The sequence below is a fragment of the Ascaphus truei genome, chromosome 4 (genome assembly GCF_040206685.1).
Source record: "Ascaphus truei isolate aAscTru1 chromosome 4, aAscTru1.hap1, whole genome shotgun sequence".
Taxonomy (NCBI): domain Eukaryota; kingdom Metazoa; phylum Chordata; class Amphibia; order Anura; family Ascaphidae; genus Ascaphus; species Ascaphus truei.
The window spans coordinates 9,419,149-9,439,407 of NC_134486.1; the positions used below are offsets into that span (position 1 = coordinate 9,419,149).

At 52.1% G+C, this 20,259-nt stretch overlaps 1 protein-coding gene across 1 annotated transcript in view; it reads left to right on the plus strand.

The window, feature by feature from the left end:
* LOC142492218 (DNA (cytosine-5)-methyltransferase 3A-like) overlaps window positions 1-20,259 on the plus strand; it is a 112,583-nt gene that overhangs the window by 65,159 nt on the left and 27,165 nt on the right. The window contains exon 15 of the mRNA XM_075594887.1: window positions 15,573-15,663. Within this exon, the coding sequence (XP_075451002.1) occupies window positions 15,573-15,663 (91 nt within the window). The remainder of the gene's footprint in view (window positions 1-15,572; window positions 15,664-20,259) is intronic.

Here is a 20,259-nt window from a genome sequence, read left to right on the forward strand (position 1 = left end):
AAGAGGAAATTTTTTGAGAAAGCCAACAAACCGGATACTATGCTAGCCAACAGGATTCGCAATAGGCAACCAAACTATAACATACAGGCCATCAAAACCAAATCGGGGGAATTGACCTCCAACCCCAAACGTATAGTGGAAGAGTTTAGACTTTACTATGAACAGCTTTATAATGGGGAGAAGGTGATACACAATTCCAAAACAAGCAAATTATTACAGACCTTCCTAAAAGAGGCAGCCTTACCTAGGCTGAGCAGAATGGAGAGCGAGGCAATCCAGGCTGATTTCACTCTGGAGGAACTGACCGCGGTTATCAAAAACCTCAAACCCTCTAAGGCCCCAGGCCCAGATGGGTTTTCCAATTTATACTACAAGAAATACATAGGGGTTCTAGCACCGCACATGCTCAAGTTATTTAACGGAGTCTTGGCGGGGGAACCCTTCTCAGACCAGATGCTCCAGGCGTCGATATCTATAATCCATAAACAGGACAAAGATCCTACAAACTGTCAAAGCTATAGGCCGATATCATTAATCAATTCGGACGTTAAGATATATTCCAAATTGCTGGCCAACAGATTGAGCGCAATCATGCCAAGGCTTATCCACCCGGACCAAGTTGGCTTTATTAGCAATAGACAAGCGGCCGACAATACTAGAAGAATCATAGATATCATTAACTTTATCAATGTCAACGGGATCCGAGGTGTAGTATTAAGTTTAGACGCAGAGAAGGCCTTTGACAGGATTGATTGGCCATTCATGGAGTCCACGCTTGAAGCATTCGGGTTTAGAGGTAAAATTCTAGGGGCTATAAACGCATTATACACAACCCCGACCGCCAAGGTGGTCCATCAAGGATTCCCGTCAGAGCTGTTTAAAATCAAAAGCGGGACCAGACAGGGCTGCCCACTCTCGCCCTTGTTGTTTGCCCTATGCATGGAACCGCTAGCGGCGCACATACGTCGCAACCCGGATATTGCCGGCATTCAAATTCAATCCCAAGAGCACAAAATCGCTCTGTATGCAGATGACATTATCCTGTCTCTGACGAAACCGCTTACCTCGCTGCCCAATCTGTTTGCTCTACTGGACGCATTTGGCAGAATCTCCGGATTTAAGATAAATCAATCTAAGTCGGAGGCACTGAACCTAAATGTTCCAAAGGAGACGGAGAAATTAATAGAGATCAACTTTCAGTTTAAATGGCAGCCCAAGGCGATAAAGTATTTAGGAATATACCTAACTAAACATAACTCCAATCTTTATCAGGAGAATTATCCGAGACTCCTAAGAGCCCTAACAAAAGAACTAAAAGATTGGTCTGCATATGGGATATCTTGGATTGGCAGAATTTACTGTGTGAAAATGAACCTCCTCCCTAGGATACTCTATCTGTTCCAAACACTTCCGATACCCGTAGTGAGATCAGACATTAAGGAACTGCAGAACGCAGTTACAAAGTTCATCTGGAAGAATAAAAAGCCACGGGTAAAAATGTCAATTATGCAAAGACCTAAGGAAACTGGAGGCTTAGCAGTACCGAGTTTGATGGCCTATTATAAAGCAGCACAACTATGCCAAATCACTCAATGGCATGGTGATCCGGAGCAGAGGCGATGGGTGGCACTGGAGAGGGAGGTCTGCGCCCCGCTCGAGCTTAAAGATATACTGTGGTATCCTAAACCCAGACTAAAAGATATGCAGAACCCGCTGCCCTCGGTGCATAACTCCCTATCGGTCTGGGAAGCGGCCAAAAGTAATCACACATTAACCTCAAAACATTCTTTAATGACCCCCCTATACGGAAATCCAGACTTTGCTCCAGGGCTGATAGGTAGGAACTACACTCTCTGGCAAAATTTGGGGCTGAGAAGGCTTAAGGACCTGGAGGGACGAGACACGATCAAAACATTTGAACAATTGCAGTCAGATACGGACTTACCAAACACAGAATTTCTTAGATACCTTCAGGTCCGGGCATTTTATACCAAACACATCAATAGACCACCTCTAACTAATTTTGAAAAGCTCTGTGCTCGGGGAACCGACACACGGGGACTCATCTCTGCTCTATACAGGGAAGTGGTTAGGGCAGACATCGACGGATCGCGCAAAACCAGGTTTATGACACAGTGGGAGACAGACCTGACAGGACCGTTAGAAGACGAAGAGTGGACGGCGATCTTTAAGGCTGCGGCCAGTAGTTCGATTTGTACGACATTGAAGGAAAACTCATATAAAGTGTTAATGAGGTGGTATCTCACCCCAGTTAGATTGGCTAAATTCGTCGCGGGCGCTTCCCCGCTCTGTCCCAGACGGTGCGGGGAACGGGGAGATCTGGTACATATGCTGTGGTCTTGTCCACGAATCATATCCGTTTGGACACAAATCAGGGATTGGCTACAGAGGGTCTTTTTGGGCCTCAAAATTACACTTGACCCGTGGGTTTTCCTATTAGGTAAGCCCACAGATGAGGTATCGAGATCAGGAAATAAATTAATAGCACACTTTGCTACGGCGATGAGGTGCGAGACCGCAGCACTGTGGAATCAGAATACAATTCCATCAATAGACAAAATTCGGAACAGAATCTGGTTTGCTTGCCAGATGGAAAAGTTGACGAGTCTGGTCAACGACACTGGCGCAAATTTCCAAAAAGTCTGGTCACTGTGGCTGGCACAGACCGACATCCCAGGGATGAGCAATGCCTCCGTCTGGCTTTGATAAAATCAGATGGGTTTTCCTTCGATGCCGGACTAAACACACGAGAGGAACTATAACACCCATGAATACAGGATCCACAGAGAGGAACCACACAACCTCCGGGCCCGTAAATTCGGTGCGGGGGCGGTGCGGATGCATCTAAGTTTGCAGAAGCGAGCTAAGTCTACTGGAGCACACGGAAGAGGATACCTCAGTCCCTTGCCCTCTCCACACCCCTCCCCCTTCCCCCCCTCTCCTCTACCCTAACCCACTCATGTCTACCCCTCCCCATGTCTGTATCAATGTTGTATGTCCTACAATCTACCATTAGGTACCAAAGTGATAACTGACTGTATTATACTTGCAAAAATCCAATAAAAGAAAGTTACAAAAAAAAAATGCTGGGACAGGGCAAATACAGGTGGTGTAGTGCAAGGACTGTTAACCCCTTGATTCCCAATGCGAGTTAGGATTAATCAGCCGGGTATAACCTTTATTTTAGGCCTGATTAATCCTTTACTCGTCACAGTACTTACACAGTATGTGCAGCTGTTAGGACTGTTCATTCAACTGCCAGTATCTGAGCCTCCGTGGGGTGCAGGAATCTCCCCTTGTGCCCACGTAACGTGATACAAAGTTACTAATATTGTTTCTCACTTAGACACACGGTTACCACCTCCTCAAATCTGCAACATTTAATCCTCGCAAATTAACCATTTTTGATGAGTGATGGAAACATTGATAAATCCGGTTAAAACATTAATTAGTAACTTAGTAACTTCTCTCTTGATGCCTCCAAACTTCTCACTGGTGCCCGCGGAGCTGAATGGAAACAGAACCACGTCACGCATTAATGATGAAATGGTGTTGCCTACGGCGAGAATTACCACGTGAAATTGCCCCAAAACGGGACGCGGTAAAAATCGGGAGGTTTTCTCCGTATTCATTAAGAACGATCTATGCAGTAAGATTGCTAGAAAAAACATCTCATTTGCAAACTATTTTAGCATCAAATGTGTGTTATTTGACTCGATATGAAAGTGAGAAAGCATAATTCCAGCAGTTTAATAAATGGGTCTTTAAGTTACAGCGTCGGGCCCTCTGGTTCTGCAGAAGTTAAATGGCAAAACAGGTTTTGAGATACACTGACACTGCAGATTTCTTTTTTTTTCTGACTGTATTTAAGTATTAATTGCTGTGTATTTATGAAATCACTAATATACATTTTCTGTGGATAAATAGTAGTTGTGTGATATTAGAGCGAACCCGATAACAGCCGCAGAATATTACCATTATATGTGTGGGAAATCATATTAATATTAGTGCTGTAAAGTACTTCTGCGTTGCGGCAGCCTCACCGCGGACATCGGCAAACAGAGATATCAGTCACTGGGACATCTGGCAGAACAGAAGTTGCTTAAATCAAAAAATACTTCATCGCGGGAAGTAATTTCATTCGCTTCCAAACCATGTCTTCCCTGTAGAAACATTGTATTTTCCTGTTGTCCTGAAATAGGACAGAAATCGCTACCTGTGGGAGGACCATAAATAGCTCATCATTTCCTCCCCAGGTAGTCTTCTTTCTTTCCTGCCTTAGCTGGGTTAGAGGTTATATTTTTTTTCTGTAATATAGAAAAGGGACTTACCTGACTACTTAGTAGTCGAGCCACGGGAGTTACCTGCACCTCTCTCCCCCTGAAGCCCAAGGAGTTGCTGTGGTCTTGCCCTCGTATCACCCCACTCTGGGAGGAAATCAGAAATTTGGTACAGAGAATATTTGATCTCGCAATTCCCCCGGATCCATGGCTGTTCCTATTGAATAGGTCATTGCCGGGAATCTCTAAAGCAGCTAACAAGCTGAGTGCACATTTTGCAACTGCTACGAGATGCGAGATCGCAGCTCTGTGGAAACAATCTGAAATTCCAAGTATCCCAAAAATTCGCAACAGAGTTTGGTTTGTGTGTCAAATGGAAAAATTAACAAGCTTAGTTAATGACACAGGAAAAAATGATCTAAAAGTCTGGACGCCATGGTTGGCCCAGACAGACATCCCCGGGGTCGGGGTATCCAAAATTTGGCAGTGATTGAAATAGATGCGTTCTCCTTTGACCTAGATAGGCCGGATCACGTGGAACCTTAGAGTCAACTATGGGAAGTCAAAAAGTCTGGAACTTGGTTCAGATTTGGAGCCTTCTCTAAGGGGAAGAGACCGTGGCTGCACAGTCAACCCCACCCCCATCACCTCTCCCCACCCCCCTTTTTTTTATTGTATCTGTTTGTTTGTCCATTTGTGGTTTGTTCTTGTTTATGGAAAATCGGTATATGCAAAATCGATATGTGCTAGATATATAGGTTAAGTTTCAAAGAATGTATATTGCCTACAATTTTAGACGTAATGTTATGATAATACTCGAAGGAGGAGACCGTTTGGGGTTACCCTCATGGACTCATTGTATTTTTGCTCTGGAGAAAATAAATAAAATCAAAGTTGAAAAAAAATAAATGATGGGAATGTAACAGGAACCTAAGAGCAGGATGTCCTCTACAGCATCAGGTTTGGGTCATACTTACGAGCAACGCAAGTGGCACAGGCTGGGGTTCCCAACTCAAGACCGAGATAGTGCAAGGGAAACGGCCTATCGGAAGTCACGAAACGTCAGCAAACATTCTAGAGTTAAGAGCGGTAATGGTAAGAGCGATCAAGCACTTCTCACAACAGTTGTGAGGGTGCAGCTTAAAAGTCCGGTCAGACAACTGTACAGTGGTCACATATACAGTATAAGGAGACGAGGGAAAAATAGCCCCGTACTCCTGCAAGTGTTACTCCCGATTCTCATCTGCGCAGAATGTCATCTAACAGGCGTTACAGCGATTCATATCACAGGAAAAAGGAACCTGCAGGCAGACTTCCTCCATCAGAAGACTCAGAAGAGCCATGGCAACGTCATGGGCAGCAAAGATGCAGGCTTCCCCCGCTGAATTATATTGGGCGGCAGTATGGACTTCAATTAATACGTTTATTAAATACAGATCTTTGGACGTATATGCCTCATAAGATGCATACTTTGGCAGGAAGGTCCTACAGTCAATTGTCACCACTTAAATAAAAGATTATATTTAAGTAAGTGTGGTGTTTCAGTCTAGGACCCCCGCCCCCCCCCCCCTTATTTCGGTACTTCTTTGGCAAGTCCCATTGGTGACCACGGTCATGGGGACAACCAGGAAAATAGAAATTGTTACACAACATGGCATAATTTTCTTGGAGAGTCCATCCATGGCAGTGCTCACCAATCCCCTCCCAAATACTATTATATCTAAGATGATTTGAATGTTTCTAGGCTAGTTATATATTTCAGGTTTGGACTGAGACTACCTGGGGAGGAAAGGACAGGATAATTACTGTATGCTCCTCACACAGGTAAAAATGTATGTCCTATGTCAGCTGGAGGGTGGAACGTAACCCATTGGTGAGCACTGCCAGGGATAGCGGCCCCCCTAGCCATAGGCGGGGGGGGCTTCATGACCGGGGGGGGTCCGGCCTTCCCCTCGCTGGCCCGCCCCCACACCTCCCTCCCCAGGACAGGGGAGGAGTTCCAGGAAGGCCTACTTAAGGCCAGGCTGGCGGGCAGCACATCCTCTTTGGCTGCCCGCCAGACGATTTGGACGTCCCTCTCCTCCCTGCAGTTTAAACTAAGGTAAGGCCCCGAAAGGGGGGTCAACCCTGGGCACTCCCCCCTCCTGTATAGCCGCGATTTTTGAATCGGCGGCGAGGGGGGAGGCGGGATGCAGGGAGGAGAGGGACCCCGGAGAGGGACCTCCATCTGCGGCGCGCAGCATGCAGCTGGGGGGGGTCGTACTTAAGCCTGTGCCGCGGCGGCTGCAGGCGGGGAGGGGTTGGTCTCGGGGGACAGAGGGGGTCTGGCGGGCAGTAGGGGCCTGACGGGTTTTTCCCCGCTTCTCCTGGGGGGGGGGAGGGGAGGGGGCTACCTGCTCCCGCAGCGTTGTGCGGGCGGGTGCCTCCTCCATCCGCATAGCCCCGCGGCGGCTGCCATGGGTAGGGGCACCCGGCGGGGAGAGGCAGAGGGTTGCGGGGAGAGGGGGTTCCGGCCGAGGCATGCGGCCCGCGTGTGTCCCATGCGGGCGGCTGCTCGCGGCCCGTTCGGGGGCTGGGGCGCAGTCCCACGTGGTGGAATGTAGTGCGGGCAGAGGCCCCTCCTACCCCTCCCCCCTTTTCGTTTAGTGGTCTTGGAGCAGGGGGGTTTGTGGTGGACCGGTCAGAGATGTGGCTGCTCCCGCGGGCCCCCCCCCCTTCCCACATCTGTGGGGTCGTTAAAATGTATGTGTGAGGAAGGGGCCGGCCGGGATAAATGTATAATAAATAACGTGGTATGGGTATATGTGTGTGGTATGGGTATATATGTGTGTGGTATGGGTATATGTATATATGTATATGTGCGTGGGTATATATGTGGATGTACGTACAGGTATTTATGGGTGTTATGTGCAGGTATGTGGGTGTGTATGTACATGTGTATATGGGTATGCATGTATACGTAGGTGGAGATATATGCATGTATAGGCTAGTGCAGCCGCTCTTAGTGGTTGCGGCCCTAGGCCGGGGGTAAGCGCGAAGGGGTGGGCGGCCAAGGTTGGCGCTTCACGGTCTGCCCCCGCAGTTAAAGTTTCGGCGCGGGGACACACGCTGACGATTATGCGCAGGTATGTGTGTGCAGGTATATATATGTGTATAAGGGTACGTATATATGTGTGCATGGGTGCATGTAAATCGGTGCATACGTATGTATATGTAGGCATGTATACTATAAGCTATAAAAAAAAAAAAAAAAAAAAAAAGGCACACGTGGATGCGTGTGTATGGGCACACGTAAATGCGCGCGTGTGTATGGGCACACATAGATGTCATGATAGATAGATGATAGAGCTCTTTATCTAGTGACATTATAAACTATATAAATATACAGTAGTAATTATTAGAGGATAAATACTTGTTAATGGGAATCACAATGTTTAGCATTTATGCTTGGTTACTTTTATCTGAATTCCCCAATTAATTCATGTGGGAGGGGTGCACGTGGATGCGCGCGGGTGTATGGGCGCACATGGATGCGCGAGTGGGTTTTGGCGCACTTAAAAGCGCGTGCGTATTGGCGCACGTGGATGCGCGCGTGTATAGGGGCACGCGTAGATGCGCGCGCTTGCAGGGGCACACGGAGACGCGCGTGTGGGTATAGGGGCGCATGTGTATATGGGCTCATGGAAATGCGCTAGTGTATATGGGCACACGAAAATGCGCGCGTGTGTATATGGGCACACGGAAATGCGTGCGTGTATATGGGCACACGGAAATTCGCGCGTGTGTATTTGGGTACACGGAAATGCGCGCGTGTGTATATGGGCACACGGAAATGTGCGCGTGTGTATACGGGAACACGCAGGGCGCGCGCATATGTATTTGGGCACATGCAGGGCGCGCGTGTGTATATGGGCACACGGAAATGCGTGCGTGTATATGGGCACACGGAAATTCGCGCGTGTGTATTTGGGTACACGGAAATGCGCGCGTGTGTATATGGGCACACGGAAATGTGCGCGTGTGTATACGGGAACACGCAGGGCGCGCGCATATGTATTTGGGCACATGCAGGGCGCGCGTGTGTATATGGGCACACGCAGAGGCGCGCGTGTGTATATGGGTGACTATGTGGGGACTGCGTAGCGGCGATAGGCTTAGAACAGCTTGGCAAGCGCACACGCAGCGCTTGAATAGCTCAGGGCCCAGCTAAGCACCGGAAGTTAAGCGAGAATCCCCCCCAACCCCACAGCAGCATGGCATCGATGGCAGAGCAGTTGGTTAACTGAGGAAGAAGTTCATAAGCGACTTGAAAAAATTAAAGTTAATAAGGCACCTGGCCCCGATGGCATACATCCAATAGTTCTCAAGGAGTTAAGCTCAGTAATAGCAAAACCATTATATTTAATAATCAAGGACTCCATTTCCACAGGCTCAGTACCACAAGATTGGCGTAAAGCAGATGTGGTGCCTATATATTTAAAAAGGGAGCTAGATCACACCCAGGGAATTACAGACCTGTAAGCCTGACTTCAATAGTAGGGAAACTACTTGAAGGTTTAATACGGGATAATATTCAGGAATACCTAATGGAAAATAAAATTATTAGTAATAGTCAGCATGGATTTATGAAGGATAGATCATGCCAAACTAACCTTATTTGTTTCTTTGAGGAGGTAAGTAGGAATTTAGACCAGGGTAATGCAGTTGATGTGGTCTACTTAGATTTTGCAAAGGCTTTTGATACGGTTTCACACAAGAGGTTGGTGTACAAAATAAAGAAAATTGGACTCAGTAATAATATATGCACCTGGATTGAAAACTGGTTAAAGGATAGACAACAGAGGGTTGTCATAAATGGAACTTTTTCAGGTTGGGCTAAAGTCGTGAGTGGAGTACCTCAGGGATCGGTACTGGGACCCCTGCTTTTTAACTTGTTTTATTAATGACCTTGAGGTTGGGATCGAGAGCAACGTCTCCATCTTTGCTGATGATACTAAATTGTGTAAGGTAATAGAATCAGAGCAGGATGAAATTTCTCTTCAGAAGGACTTGGAGAGACTGGAAACGTGGGCAGGTAAATGGCAAATGAGGTATAATACAGATAAATGTAAGGTTATGCATTTGGGATGCAAGCATAAAAAGGCGACTTACAAATTAAATGGAGATATATTGGGGGAATCCTTGATGGAGAAGGATTTAGGAGTGCTTGTAGACAGCAGGCTTAGCAATAGTGCCCAATGTCATGCAGTAGCTGCAAAGGCAAACAAGATCTTATCTTGCATCAAACGGGCAATGGATGGAAGGGAAGTAGACATAATTATGCCCCTTTACAAAGCATTAGTAAGACCACACCTTGAATATGGAGTACAATTTTGGGCACCAATCCTAAGAAAAGACATTATGGAACTAGAGAGAGTACAGAGAAGAGCCACCAAATTAATAAAGGGGATGGACATTCTAACTTATGAGGAGAGGCTAGCTAAATTAGATTTATTTACATTAGAAAAGAGGCGTCTAAGAGGGGATATGATAACTATATACAAATATATTCAGGGACAAAACAAGGAGCTTTCAAAAGAACTATTCATCCCACGGGCAGTACAAAGGACTCGGGGCCATAAGGAAATTTCACCAGCAACAAAGGAAAGGGTTCTTTACAGTAAGGGCAGTTAAAATGTGGAATTCATTACCCATGGAGACTGTGATGGCAGATACAATAGATTTGTTAAAAAAAAAAAAAAAAAAAGGTTGGACATCTTTTTAGATGGGAAAGGTATACAGGGATATACCAAATAAGTATACACGGGAAGGATGTTGATCCAGGGATTAATCCGATTACCAATTCGTGGAGTCAGGAAGGAACTAATTTTTCCCCTTAAGGGGGTTTTTTGTTTGCCTTCCTCTGGATCAATAAGTAAGTATAGATATAGAATAAAGTATCTGTTGTCTGAATTTTGCATAGGTTGAACTTGATGGACGTACGTCTTTTTTCAACCTGATCTACTATGTAACTATGTAAGAGCAGTTCTGCCTTCTTCAAGTCCAGGCGGAAAACCATGACGAGGCATGGTTGGATCGGCGGCTGCAGGCGTTGTTCTCTGCGAAACCAGCACGTGGCACTAAGGCTGCTCCCCGCGGGAAGGGGAAGCAGAGGGCGCTGCAGCACAACGCGTCAGGCGCAAGTCCCCAGGCAGCATTGCGCGCTAGACAGGCGGCAGGCAGAGAGGCCGCGCTCCACAGGAAAGGAGCGCGGAGGGTGCTGCAGTGTAAGGCAGCAGGCGAAGTTCAGCAACCGCACGCAGGGCGGCAGCCCTCGGTCACGGTACCGCGAGGCAGGGCGTCACAGCGGCCAGGTCGGGCCTCAGCGATGGTGGGGAGGACTTCGACTGCTGAGACGCAGGTGTATGGGCGCACGTGGAGGCGCGTGGGTATTGGCGCACGTGGGTATGGGCGCATGTATAGGGGCGCGCGCGTGCAGGGGCGCACGGAGACGTGCGCGTGGGTATAGGGGCGCACTTAAATGCGCGCGTGTATATGGGCATACGTAAATGCGCGAGCGTATATAGGCATATGTGAATGCGCGCGTGTATATGGGCACACGTGAATGCGCGCGTGTATATGGGCACATGTAGGTGCGCGCGTGTGTATATGGGCACACGTGAATGCGCGCGTGTATATGGGCACACAGAAATGCGCGCGTGTGTATATGGGCACACGGAAATGTGCGCGTGTGTATACAGGCACACGCAGGGCGTGCGGATGCATACGGGCACACGCAGGGCGCGCGCGTATGGATATGGGCACACGCAGGGCGCGTGTGTATATATGGGCACACGCAGAGGCGCGCGTGTGTATATGGGTGACTGTGTGGGGTCCGCGTAGCGGCGATAGGCTTAGAACAGCTTGGCAAGCGCACAAGCAGCGCTTGAATAGCTCAGGGCCCAGCTAAGCACCGGAAGTTAAGCGAGAATCCCCCCCCCCCCCCCCCCACACACAGCAGCATGGCATCGATGGCAGAGCAGTTCTGCCTTCTTCGAGTCGAGGCGGAAAACCATGGTTGGATCGGCGGCTGCAGGCGTTGTTCTCTGCGAAACCAGCACGTGGCACTAGGGCTGCTCCCCGCGGGAAGGGGAAGCAGAGGGCGCTGCAGCACAACGCGTCAGGCGACAGTCTCCAGGCAGCATTGCGCGCTAGACAGGCGCAGGCAGAGAGGCCGCGCTCCACAGGAAAGGAGCGCGGAGGGTGCTGCAGTGTAAGGCGGCAGGCGAAGTTCGGCAACCGCACGCAGGGCGGCAGCCCTCGGTCACGGTACCGCGAGGCAGGGCGTCACAGCGGCCAGGTCGGGCCTCAGCGATGGTGGGGAGAACTTCGACCGCTGGGACGCAGGACACGGCGGATCGGCGCGCAGGTCGGCCCGCCAAGGAGGGGCGGCGACTTCCAGCCACCGTGACGCAGAACAGGGCGTCACGGCACGCCACACGGCCGCCCGTTGCTGACGCGGGCGGTGTCACTGTCAGGATTTCGCCTGCAGAGTAGGCAGGGCCAAGGAGACCAAGACGGCCAACCGCAACCGCGGTTGGTGCCAACATGTTTCGGAGAGCAGAGAACCCAGCCTGGTTCGACTACGTGGAGCCGGCATCGGGTGAAGGGCGAACCAAGTCGCAGCCCAGGTCTCTTCCTCACGGGAAGCCACAATGGCCATGGCCGGATGTCACTGGCACCGCGAATCCCATTCCAGTACCAACAGCCATCAGTCGGACCCCGGTGTCTTTCAATTCTACGGCCGGGGTCAGGGGCACGGTAGCGGACCCACCCGGCAGCATCACGCACTGCACAGATGGTGGAACAGCCCCGGCGGGCGGTTGATGGGGAAACGCCGTGGAAGGTACGGCATATGGCGTATCAGGTAATGGTAAGGAGTCGCGTTTAGGGCGGCATCAAGGCGATAGGGCAAGGCGTCAAGGCTTGCAGTGTGCGACACAGAGCGAGCAAGGGAGGAGGCGCGGCCCAGTCCACTGCCAGGGTCTATTCCCCAGGGGTCGCTGAGGGCGGGTAAGAAGCCTGCAGCAGTAAAAAAGGCGAAATCCCAGATAGCGCTGGGCAAGGGCGGCCTGCGGCTCCGGAGGTGGGTAGGTCCGGGACCGGGTGAGGGATAGTGCAGCGAAAAAAGCGATTCTCAGGGCATCTTTAAAAAGCAAGTTGAGTAACTACTGCTCCAGGCGCGATTGGCAGGTGGAATGGAGAGGACAGGCTGGGCCGGTAGAGGAGCATCGGTCCCGCTGCTAGGCATGCCAGGCGGGGTAGACTTATTTGAGTTTCCTGGAGGGCTTCGAGAGGGTCTGGAGGGTTGGCGGTACGGGCCTAGTTTAAGGGGGGTTAAATAGACCCGTCGGTGGCGGCTCTTGGGGGGTAGGTGCTTGTTCTTGCCAGACTGGGAGCTGGGCCGTTTGAGCCCGGGGGGAGTACGAATGGGCAAGGTCAGTTATCCATGACCTCGAGAGCCCGCTCGCGTAGGGGACACGAGGTCAGCGGTTCGAGGGCCGGCTGACCGTCCCCTCCCCCTCCTGTCAAAGGAGCACACTCTGGCAGGGAGTGCATTTACCCCATTAGGTTTTCTGTATAAATAAATAGCCGCGGCCATTTTACCTCCTGCTCCCGTTTCCTGTCTTTATTTGTACGTTACATGTGGGTGCAAGGCGGGGGGAGAGGGGAACCGCCTGGAACCTCCCTGGTCAAGCGGCCCCCCTAGCCATAGGCGGGGGGCTTCATGACCGGGGGGGGTCCGGCCTTCCCCTCGCTGGCCCGCCCCCACACCTCCCTCCCCAGGACAGGGGAGGAGTTCCAGGAAGGCCTACTTAAGGCCAGGCTGGCGGGCAGCACATCCTCTTTGGCTGCCCGCCAGACGATTTCCCACCCACCCATCCCCTTAGTTAGTGATTGCAATCATGTAATGAACGGCAGCAGAAGGTTGAGCAGGGCAGGGTATTCCCAGGAATGTGGACATATGCATTGTATGCCGTGTTAATGGTGCTTTGTTCCGTTACAGCACGAACAGCTGATAATGTGCTGAGTGAAAGGACGAGGTTCCGAGCAGGAGGGGTCATTGTCCAGTTTTGCCTTTGTCGCGGCGGCTCTTGGGGGGTAGGTGCTTGTTCTTGCCAGACTGGGAGCTGGGCCGTTTGAGCCCGGGGGGAGTACGAGTGGGCAAGGTCAGTTATCCATGACCTCGAGAGCCCGCTCGCGTAGGGGACACGAGGTCAGCGGTTCGAGGGCCGGCTGACCGTCCCCTCCCCCTCCTGACAAAGGAGCACACTCTGGCAGGGAGTGCATTTACCCCATTAGGTTTTCTGTATAAATAAATAGCCGCGGCCATTTTACCTCCAGCTCCCGTTTCCTGTCTTTATTTGTACGTTGCATGTGGGTACAAGGCGGGGGGGGAGAGGGGAACCGCCTGGAACCTCCCTGGTCAAGACTCTCCAGGAAAAGAGCATATAGTACAATGTATGGGGCAGAGAATATGAGGAGGAGGAGGAGGGGGGTATATGGTGAATTTTAATTCTTCTATTTGGGGGGGGGTTGTGAGTTGCACTTTAACCACTTCACTGCCAGAGGGGCCAGCAAGGCATTGCTTTAAGGTTAAATGTACAACATTTATGTTGGTGCGCTCAGTATAGCAAAGATCGGCGTAAATTGCTTCTTTTTACTAAAGTCTCCAAGCAACATAAATGGGGCAAAAACAGCACCAGATTTGTCACAGAAAAGTAATCCTATTAAAAGCAGTTGGAGTTTGTCCTTTGATAAATCTGGTGTAGTTCTTTTGCACTGGAATTGCACTGGAATTGCACTTTTGGAGTTTCCTTCTCTGCTTCTAACTGAGTACTTCCTACACAGTAGCAGCAACAGCCGCATGCAGGTACCTAACTAAGTGCCTCTCTGACGGCGGTAGCAGCAGGGTCGTTAGTGCCTTGATCTGGTAAATACCCAGGTGTACCGCGGCTCTGCCATCACCATCATAACATTGTGACATGCGGAGGCCTCGCATATACAGCTGGCAACTGTCTCCCTGTACGTTCGAAACAGGGGTCCACTACGATTTCCCACCCAGATTGGGGTATTTACACTTGTAACCTAGCTCCGACACGCACCTCTACATACTAACAGTGCCAGCCGCACTCAGACACTCAATTGCCTCTACCACAGAGGCGAGAGCAGGGCCAACAGCCCCTTGATCTGACCCACTGCAGATAAGAAACTTCTGTCACAATCGACATAACACTGATACACCTATACTGCACCTATATATCTATCCGTGCGCGGTATATCCAGCAGAGACGTGGCAATCCAAGCACAAGCAGCACTACTGACCACGAGGCGCTTCTCTTCTTGACACAGGAACCACGGTTCCTCATTAGCTACTTTAACTGTCCCGCCGAAGCGGATCCAGGGTTCCTTAATATAACCAGCCAGGACATCGCTGCTCCGCTGAGCGCTTGGTGCTAGGGATCTACTTAACAGGAGATATCTATTCCCATGTGGCTGAGACCTGGAGGTCAATTCATTTTATTTGTTAGTCACTTTTTTTGAGGGTCCATTTTATTTGTATACAGTAATAAGGTTATTTGTTTTAACCACTAGAATGTATCATTACACTTCCTTGGGATTGAGTGCATCCTACAGTGGGGCTTTCCTGCTCCGTTTGGGTTCCTGTCCCCCCCCCCCCAAAATCTTTGGGTGGAATTTGTTTGCTATGATAAATCTGGTGTAGATTTTCACCAATATTGCACCAAGTCAACACTGATACACAACCCCCACTGCATTCCACTTTGTAATCCAGCGTACTTACTGTTGATGTCCCTATTTGCGTACGAATACTTTGCAAGCATCTCTGGCAGACAAGTGGTTAAGAAGCCTTGTTCTGCTATCTGCAGGGATTCTTACCCGGTGTGCATACCAGAGCACAGCGGAGGCTAACTCCAGACCTCGCAAGGACCACCAACAGGCAAGGTATTAGGGATATCCCTGCTACAGCACATCCGGTCTTCGACGGAGCCACTGATTGAGCCACCTGTGCTGAAGCAGGGATATCCTGTCCTGTTCGAGGTCCTTGAGAACTAGAGTTGGCCACCTCTGCTGTAGCACATGCAGCAGAGTTTGTATGTGTTCTGGAGGCACTGATTGTACATTCTGTGGATTCGGTCCATACTGCCATTAATTGACTTCATTTCCACCCCCTCTCTCCCCCCCCCCTCCTCTTATCTCCCCCCCTCGCAGATTCAGCAATGGGGCCCGTTTGACCTGGTGATTGGGGGGAGCCCGTGTAACGATCTTTCCTTTGTGAACCCAGCTCGGAAAGGTCTCTTCGGTACGTGAGTTCCGTTACTGCTGTTTGCCGCGGATGTATGTATGTAGTAGCCCTGCTGGTACTACTAGAGGTAAGGTGTAGAAGCCCTGGGCCTTTAGGGGTTACGTTACCCTTGCTTTCAGATATCTCCTCCTTAGAGATTAAGATTCTGCCCAACACTAATCCAAGGGGAGAGGGCTTAAATAAAGTCTATAAAACCTCGGGTTTCATTGTATACAGTTGGATATAACTTGGGAGTTAGTCCAGGTTAGAGCACCAGCAATGAAATGCTAAAGGTCCAGTCCAGCTGCAGATACACTGTTGGAGCTCTTTAATGCAACATAGCTTGCAGGCCTGTACTTCACAAAACACTTCGGTACCACTTTAACTACAACCGCTGAAGGTCCCCTCCGACGGTGCTCACCACTCCGTGTGGCTTCCTGAGGATGATCTGCAGGGCCTCTCTGATCGCTGTACTGCTCTCCCGCCAGACTGGCCCTTGGTCACACTCAATCGAGCCTGAACTTACTCAGGCCCGTGCAGATCTGCTGTAGCAGCTAACCCCCTGCAGCTCCTGCCAGCGACTGCTCAACCCATCACTTAGCCCCGCCTATCCACAGTCCAATCTCATTGGCTAAGGCCCTGTCCATCACAAGTCACATCCTCCTACGCTGGAAGTGCTTCCCTGCTGCAGCACAGCAAGCTGGGAATTGTAATTTCCTATTGCAGCCAAGGGGCAGTGTATGTGTGTCAGCTGCCTGCTGACAAGGGGGTTACAGAAGTGTCAGGAGGCCCTTATACGATCTGCATCAGTCGGCTATAACCCTAGGACAGAGTCTGGCTCACTGTGGCCCAAGGTAACGGCGTGCTGCATGGAGAAGGTTTGGTAGCCGTTTATTCACTGAAATACATGTTGGCCTTTTTCATATGCACCAGAGAGCAGCACACAGTATGCTGGGCTCCGAAAGGGAAGAGCTGGGAGAGCAGCACACAGTATGCTGGGCTCCGAAAGGGAAGAGCTGGGAGAGCAGCACACAGTATGCTGGGCTCCGAAAGGGAAGAGCTGGGAGAGCAGCACACAGTATGCCGGGCTCCGAAAGGGAAGAGCTGGGAGAGCAGCACACAGTATGCCGGGCTCCGAAAGGGAAGAGCTGGGAGAGCAGCACACAGTATGCCGGGCTCCGAAAGGGAAGAGCTGGGAGAGCAGCACACAGTATGCCGGGCTCCGAAAGGGAAGAGCTGGGAGAGCAGCACACAGTATGCCGGGCTCCGAAAGGGAAGAGCTGGGAGAGCAGCACACAGTATGCCGGGCTCCGAAAGGGAAGAGCTGGGAGAGCAGCACACAGTATGCTGGGCTCCGAAAGGGAAGAGCTGGGAGAGCAGCACACAGTATGCTGGGCTCCGAAAGGGAAGAGCTGGGAGAGCAGCACACAGTATGCTGGGCTCCGAAAGGGAAGAGCTGGGAGAGCAGCACACAGTATGCTGGGCTCCGAAAGGGAAGAGCTGGGAGAGCAGCACACAGTATGCCGGGCTCCGAAAGGGAAGAGCTGGGAGAGCAGCACACTGTATGCTGGGCTCCGAAAGGGAAGAGCTGGGAGAGCAGCACACAGTATGCTGGACTCCGAAAGGGAAGAGCTGGGAGAGCAGCACACAGTATGCTGGGCTCCGAAAGGGAAGAGCTGGGAGAGCAGCACACAGTATGCCGGGCTCCGAAAGGGAAGAGCTGGGAGACCAGGGTGCTGGGGAAGAGGGGAGAGCTGGGAGAGCAGGGTGCTGGAGAAGAGGGGAGAGCTGGGAGAGCAGGGTGCTGGAGAAGAGGGGAGAGCTGGGAGAGCAGGGTGCTGGAGAAGAGGGGAGAGCTGGGAGAGCTGGGAGAGCAGCACACAGTATGCTGGGCTCCGAAAGGGAAGAGCTGGGAGAGCAGCACACAGTATGCTGGGCTCCGAAAGGGAAGAGCTGGGAGAGCAGCACACAGTATGCTGGGCTCCGAAAGGGAAGAGCTGGGAGAGCAGCACACAGTATGCCGGGCTCCGAAAGGGAAGAGCTGGGAGAGCAGCACACAGTATGCCGGGCTCCGAAAGGGAAGAGCTGGGAGAGCAGCACACAGTATGCCGGGCTCCGAAAGGGAAGAGCTGGGAGAGCAGCACACAGTATGCTGGGCTCCGAAAGGGAAGAGCTGGGAGAGCAGCACACAGTATGCCGGGCTCCGAAAGGGAAGAGCTGGGAGACCAGGGTGCTGGGGAAGAGGGGAGAGCTGGGAGAGCAGGGTGCTGGAGAAGAGGGGAGAGCTGGGAGAGCAGGGTGCTGGAGAAGAGGGGAGAGCTGGGAGAGCAGGGTGCTGGAGAAGAGGGGAGAGCTGGGAGAGCTGGGAGAGCAGCACACAGTATGCTGGGCTCCGAAAGGGAAGAGCTGGGAGAGCAGCACACAGTATGCCGGGCTCCGAAAGGGAAGAGCTGGGAGAGCAGCACACAGTATGCTGGGCTCCGAAAGGGAAGAGCTGGGAGAGCAGCACACAGTATGCTGGGCTCCGAAAGGGAAGAGCTGGGAGAGCAGCACACAGTATGCCGGGCTCCGAAAGGGAAGAGCTGGGAGAGCAGCACACTGTATGCTGGGCTCCGAAAGGGAAGAGCTGGGAGAGCAGCACACAGTATGCCGGGCTCCGAAAGGGAAGAGCTGGGAGAGCAGCACACAGTATGCTGGGCTCCGAAAGGGAAGAGCTGGGAGAGCAGCACACAGTATGCCGGGCTCCGAAAGGGAAGAGCTGGGAGACCAGGGTGCTGGGGAAGAGGGGAGAGCTGGGAGAGCAGGGTGCTGGAGAAGAGGGGAGAGCTGGGAGAGCAGGGTGCTGGAGAAGAGGGGAGAGCTGGGAGAGCAGGGTGCTGGAGAAGAGGGGAGAGCTGGGAGAGCTGGGAGAGCAGCACACAGTATGCTGGGCTCCGAAAGGGAAGAGCTGGGAGAGCAGCACACAGTATGCCGGGCTCCGAAAGGGAAGAGCTGGGAGAGCAGCACACAGTATGCTGGGCTCCGAAAGGGAAGAGCTGGGAGAGCAGCACACAGTATGCTGGGCTCCGAAAGGGAAGAGCTGGGAGAGCAGCACACAGTATGCTGGGCTCCGAAAGGGAAGAGCTGGGAGAGCAGCACACAGTATGCTGGGCTCCGAAAGGGAAGAGCTGGGAGAGCAGCACACTGTATGCTGGGCTCCGAAAGGGAAGAGCTGGGAGAGCAGCACACAGTATGCCGGGCTCCGAAAGGGAAGAGCTGGGAGAGCAGCACACAGTATGCTGGGCTCCGAAAGGGAAGAGCTGGGAGACCAGGGTGCTGGGGAAGAGGGGAGAGCTGGGAGAGCAGGGTGCTGGGGAAGAGGGGAGAGCTGGAGAGCAGGGTGCTGGAGAAGAGGGGAGAGCTGGGAGAGCAGGGTGCTGGAGAAGAGGGGAGAGCTGGGAGAGCAGGGTGCTGGAGAAGAGGGGAGAGCTGGGAGAGCAGGGTGATGGAGAAGAGGGGAGAGCTGGGAGAGCAGGGTGCTGGAGAAGAAGGAAGAGGGGAGAGCTGGGAGAGCAGGGTGCTGGAGAAGAGGGGAGAGCTGGGAGAGCTGGGAGAGCAGGGTGCTGGAGAAGAAGGAAGAGGGGAGAGCTGGGAGAGCAGGGTGCTGGAGAAGAGGGGAGAGCTGGGAGAGCAGGGTGCTGGAGAAGAAGGAAGAGGGGAGAGCTGGGAGAGCAGGGTGCTGGAGAAGAAGGAAGAGGGGAGAGCTGTGAGAGCAGGGTGCTGGAGAAGAAGGGAGAGGGGAGAGCTGTGAGAGCAGGGTGCTGGAGAAGAAGGAAGAGGGGAGAGCTGTGAGAGCAGGGTGCTGGAGAAGAAGGAAGAGGGGAGAGCTGGGAGAGCAGGGTGCTGGAGAAGAAGGAAGAGGGGAAAGCTGTGAGAGCAGGGTGCTGGAGAAGAAGGGAGAGGGGAGAGCTGTGAGAGCAGGGTGCTGGAGAAGAAGGAAGAGGGGAGAGCTGTGAGAGCAGGGTGCTGGAGAAGAAGGAAGAGGGGAGAGCTGGGAGAGCAGGGTGCTGGAGAAGAAGGAAGAGGGGAGAGCTGGGAGAGCAGGGTGCTGGAGAAGAAGGGAGAGGGGAGAGCTGTGAGAGCAGGGTGCTGGAGAAGAAGGAAGAAGGAAGAGGGGAGAGCTGGGAGAGCAGGGTGCTGGAGAAGAAGGAAGAGGGGAGAGCTGGGAGAGCAGGGTGCTGGAGAAGAAGGAAGAGGGGAGAGGGGAGAGCAGGGTGCTGGAGAAGACGGAAGGAACAGTGACCCCCACGCACAGTAACTACCCCACACAGTGACCCCCACGCACAGTAACTACCCCAAACAGTGACTCCCCCCAAACAGTGACTCCCCCCCAAACAGTGACTCCCCCCCACACAGTGACTCCCCCCCACACAATGACTCCCCCCCACACAATGACTCCCCCCCACATAATGACTCCCCCCCACAGTGACTACCCCACACAGTGACCCCCACGCACAGTAACTACCCCACACAGTGACCCCCACGCACAGTGACTCCCCGACACAGTGACTCCCCCCCAGACAGTGACTCCCCCCCACACAGTGACTCCCCCCACAGTGACTCCCCCCCAGACAG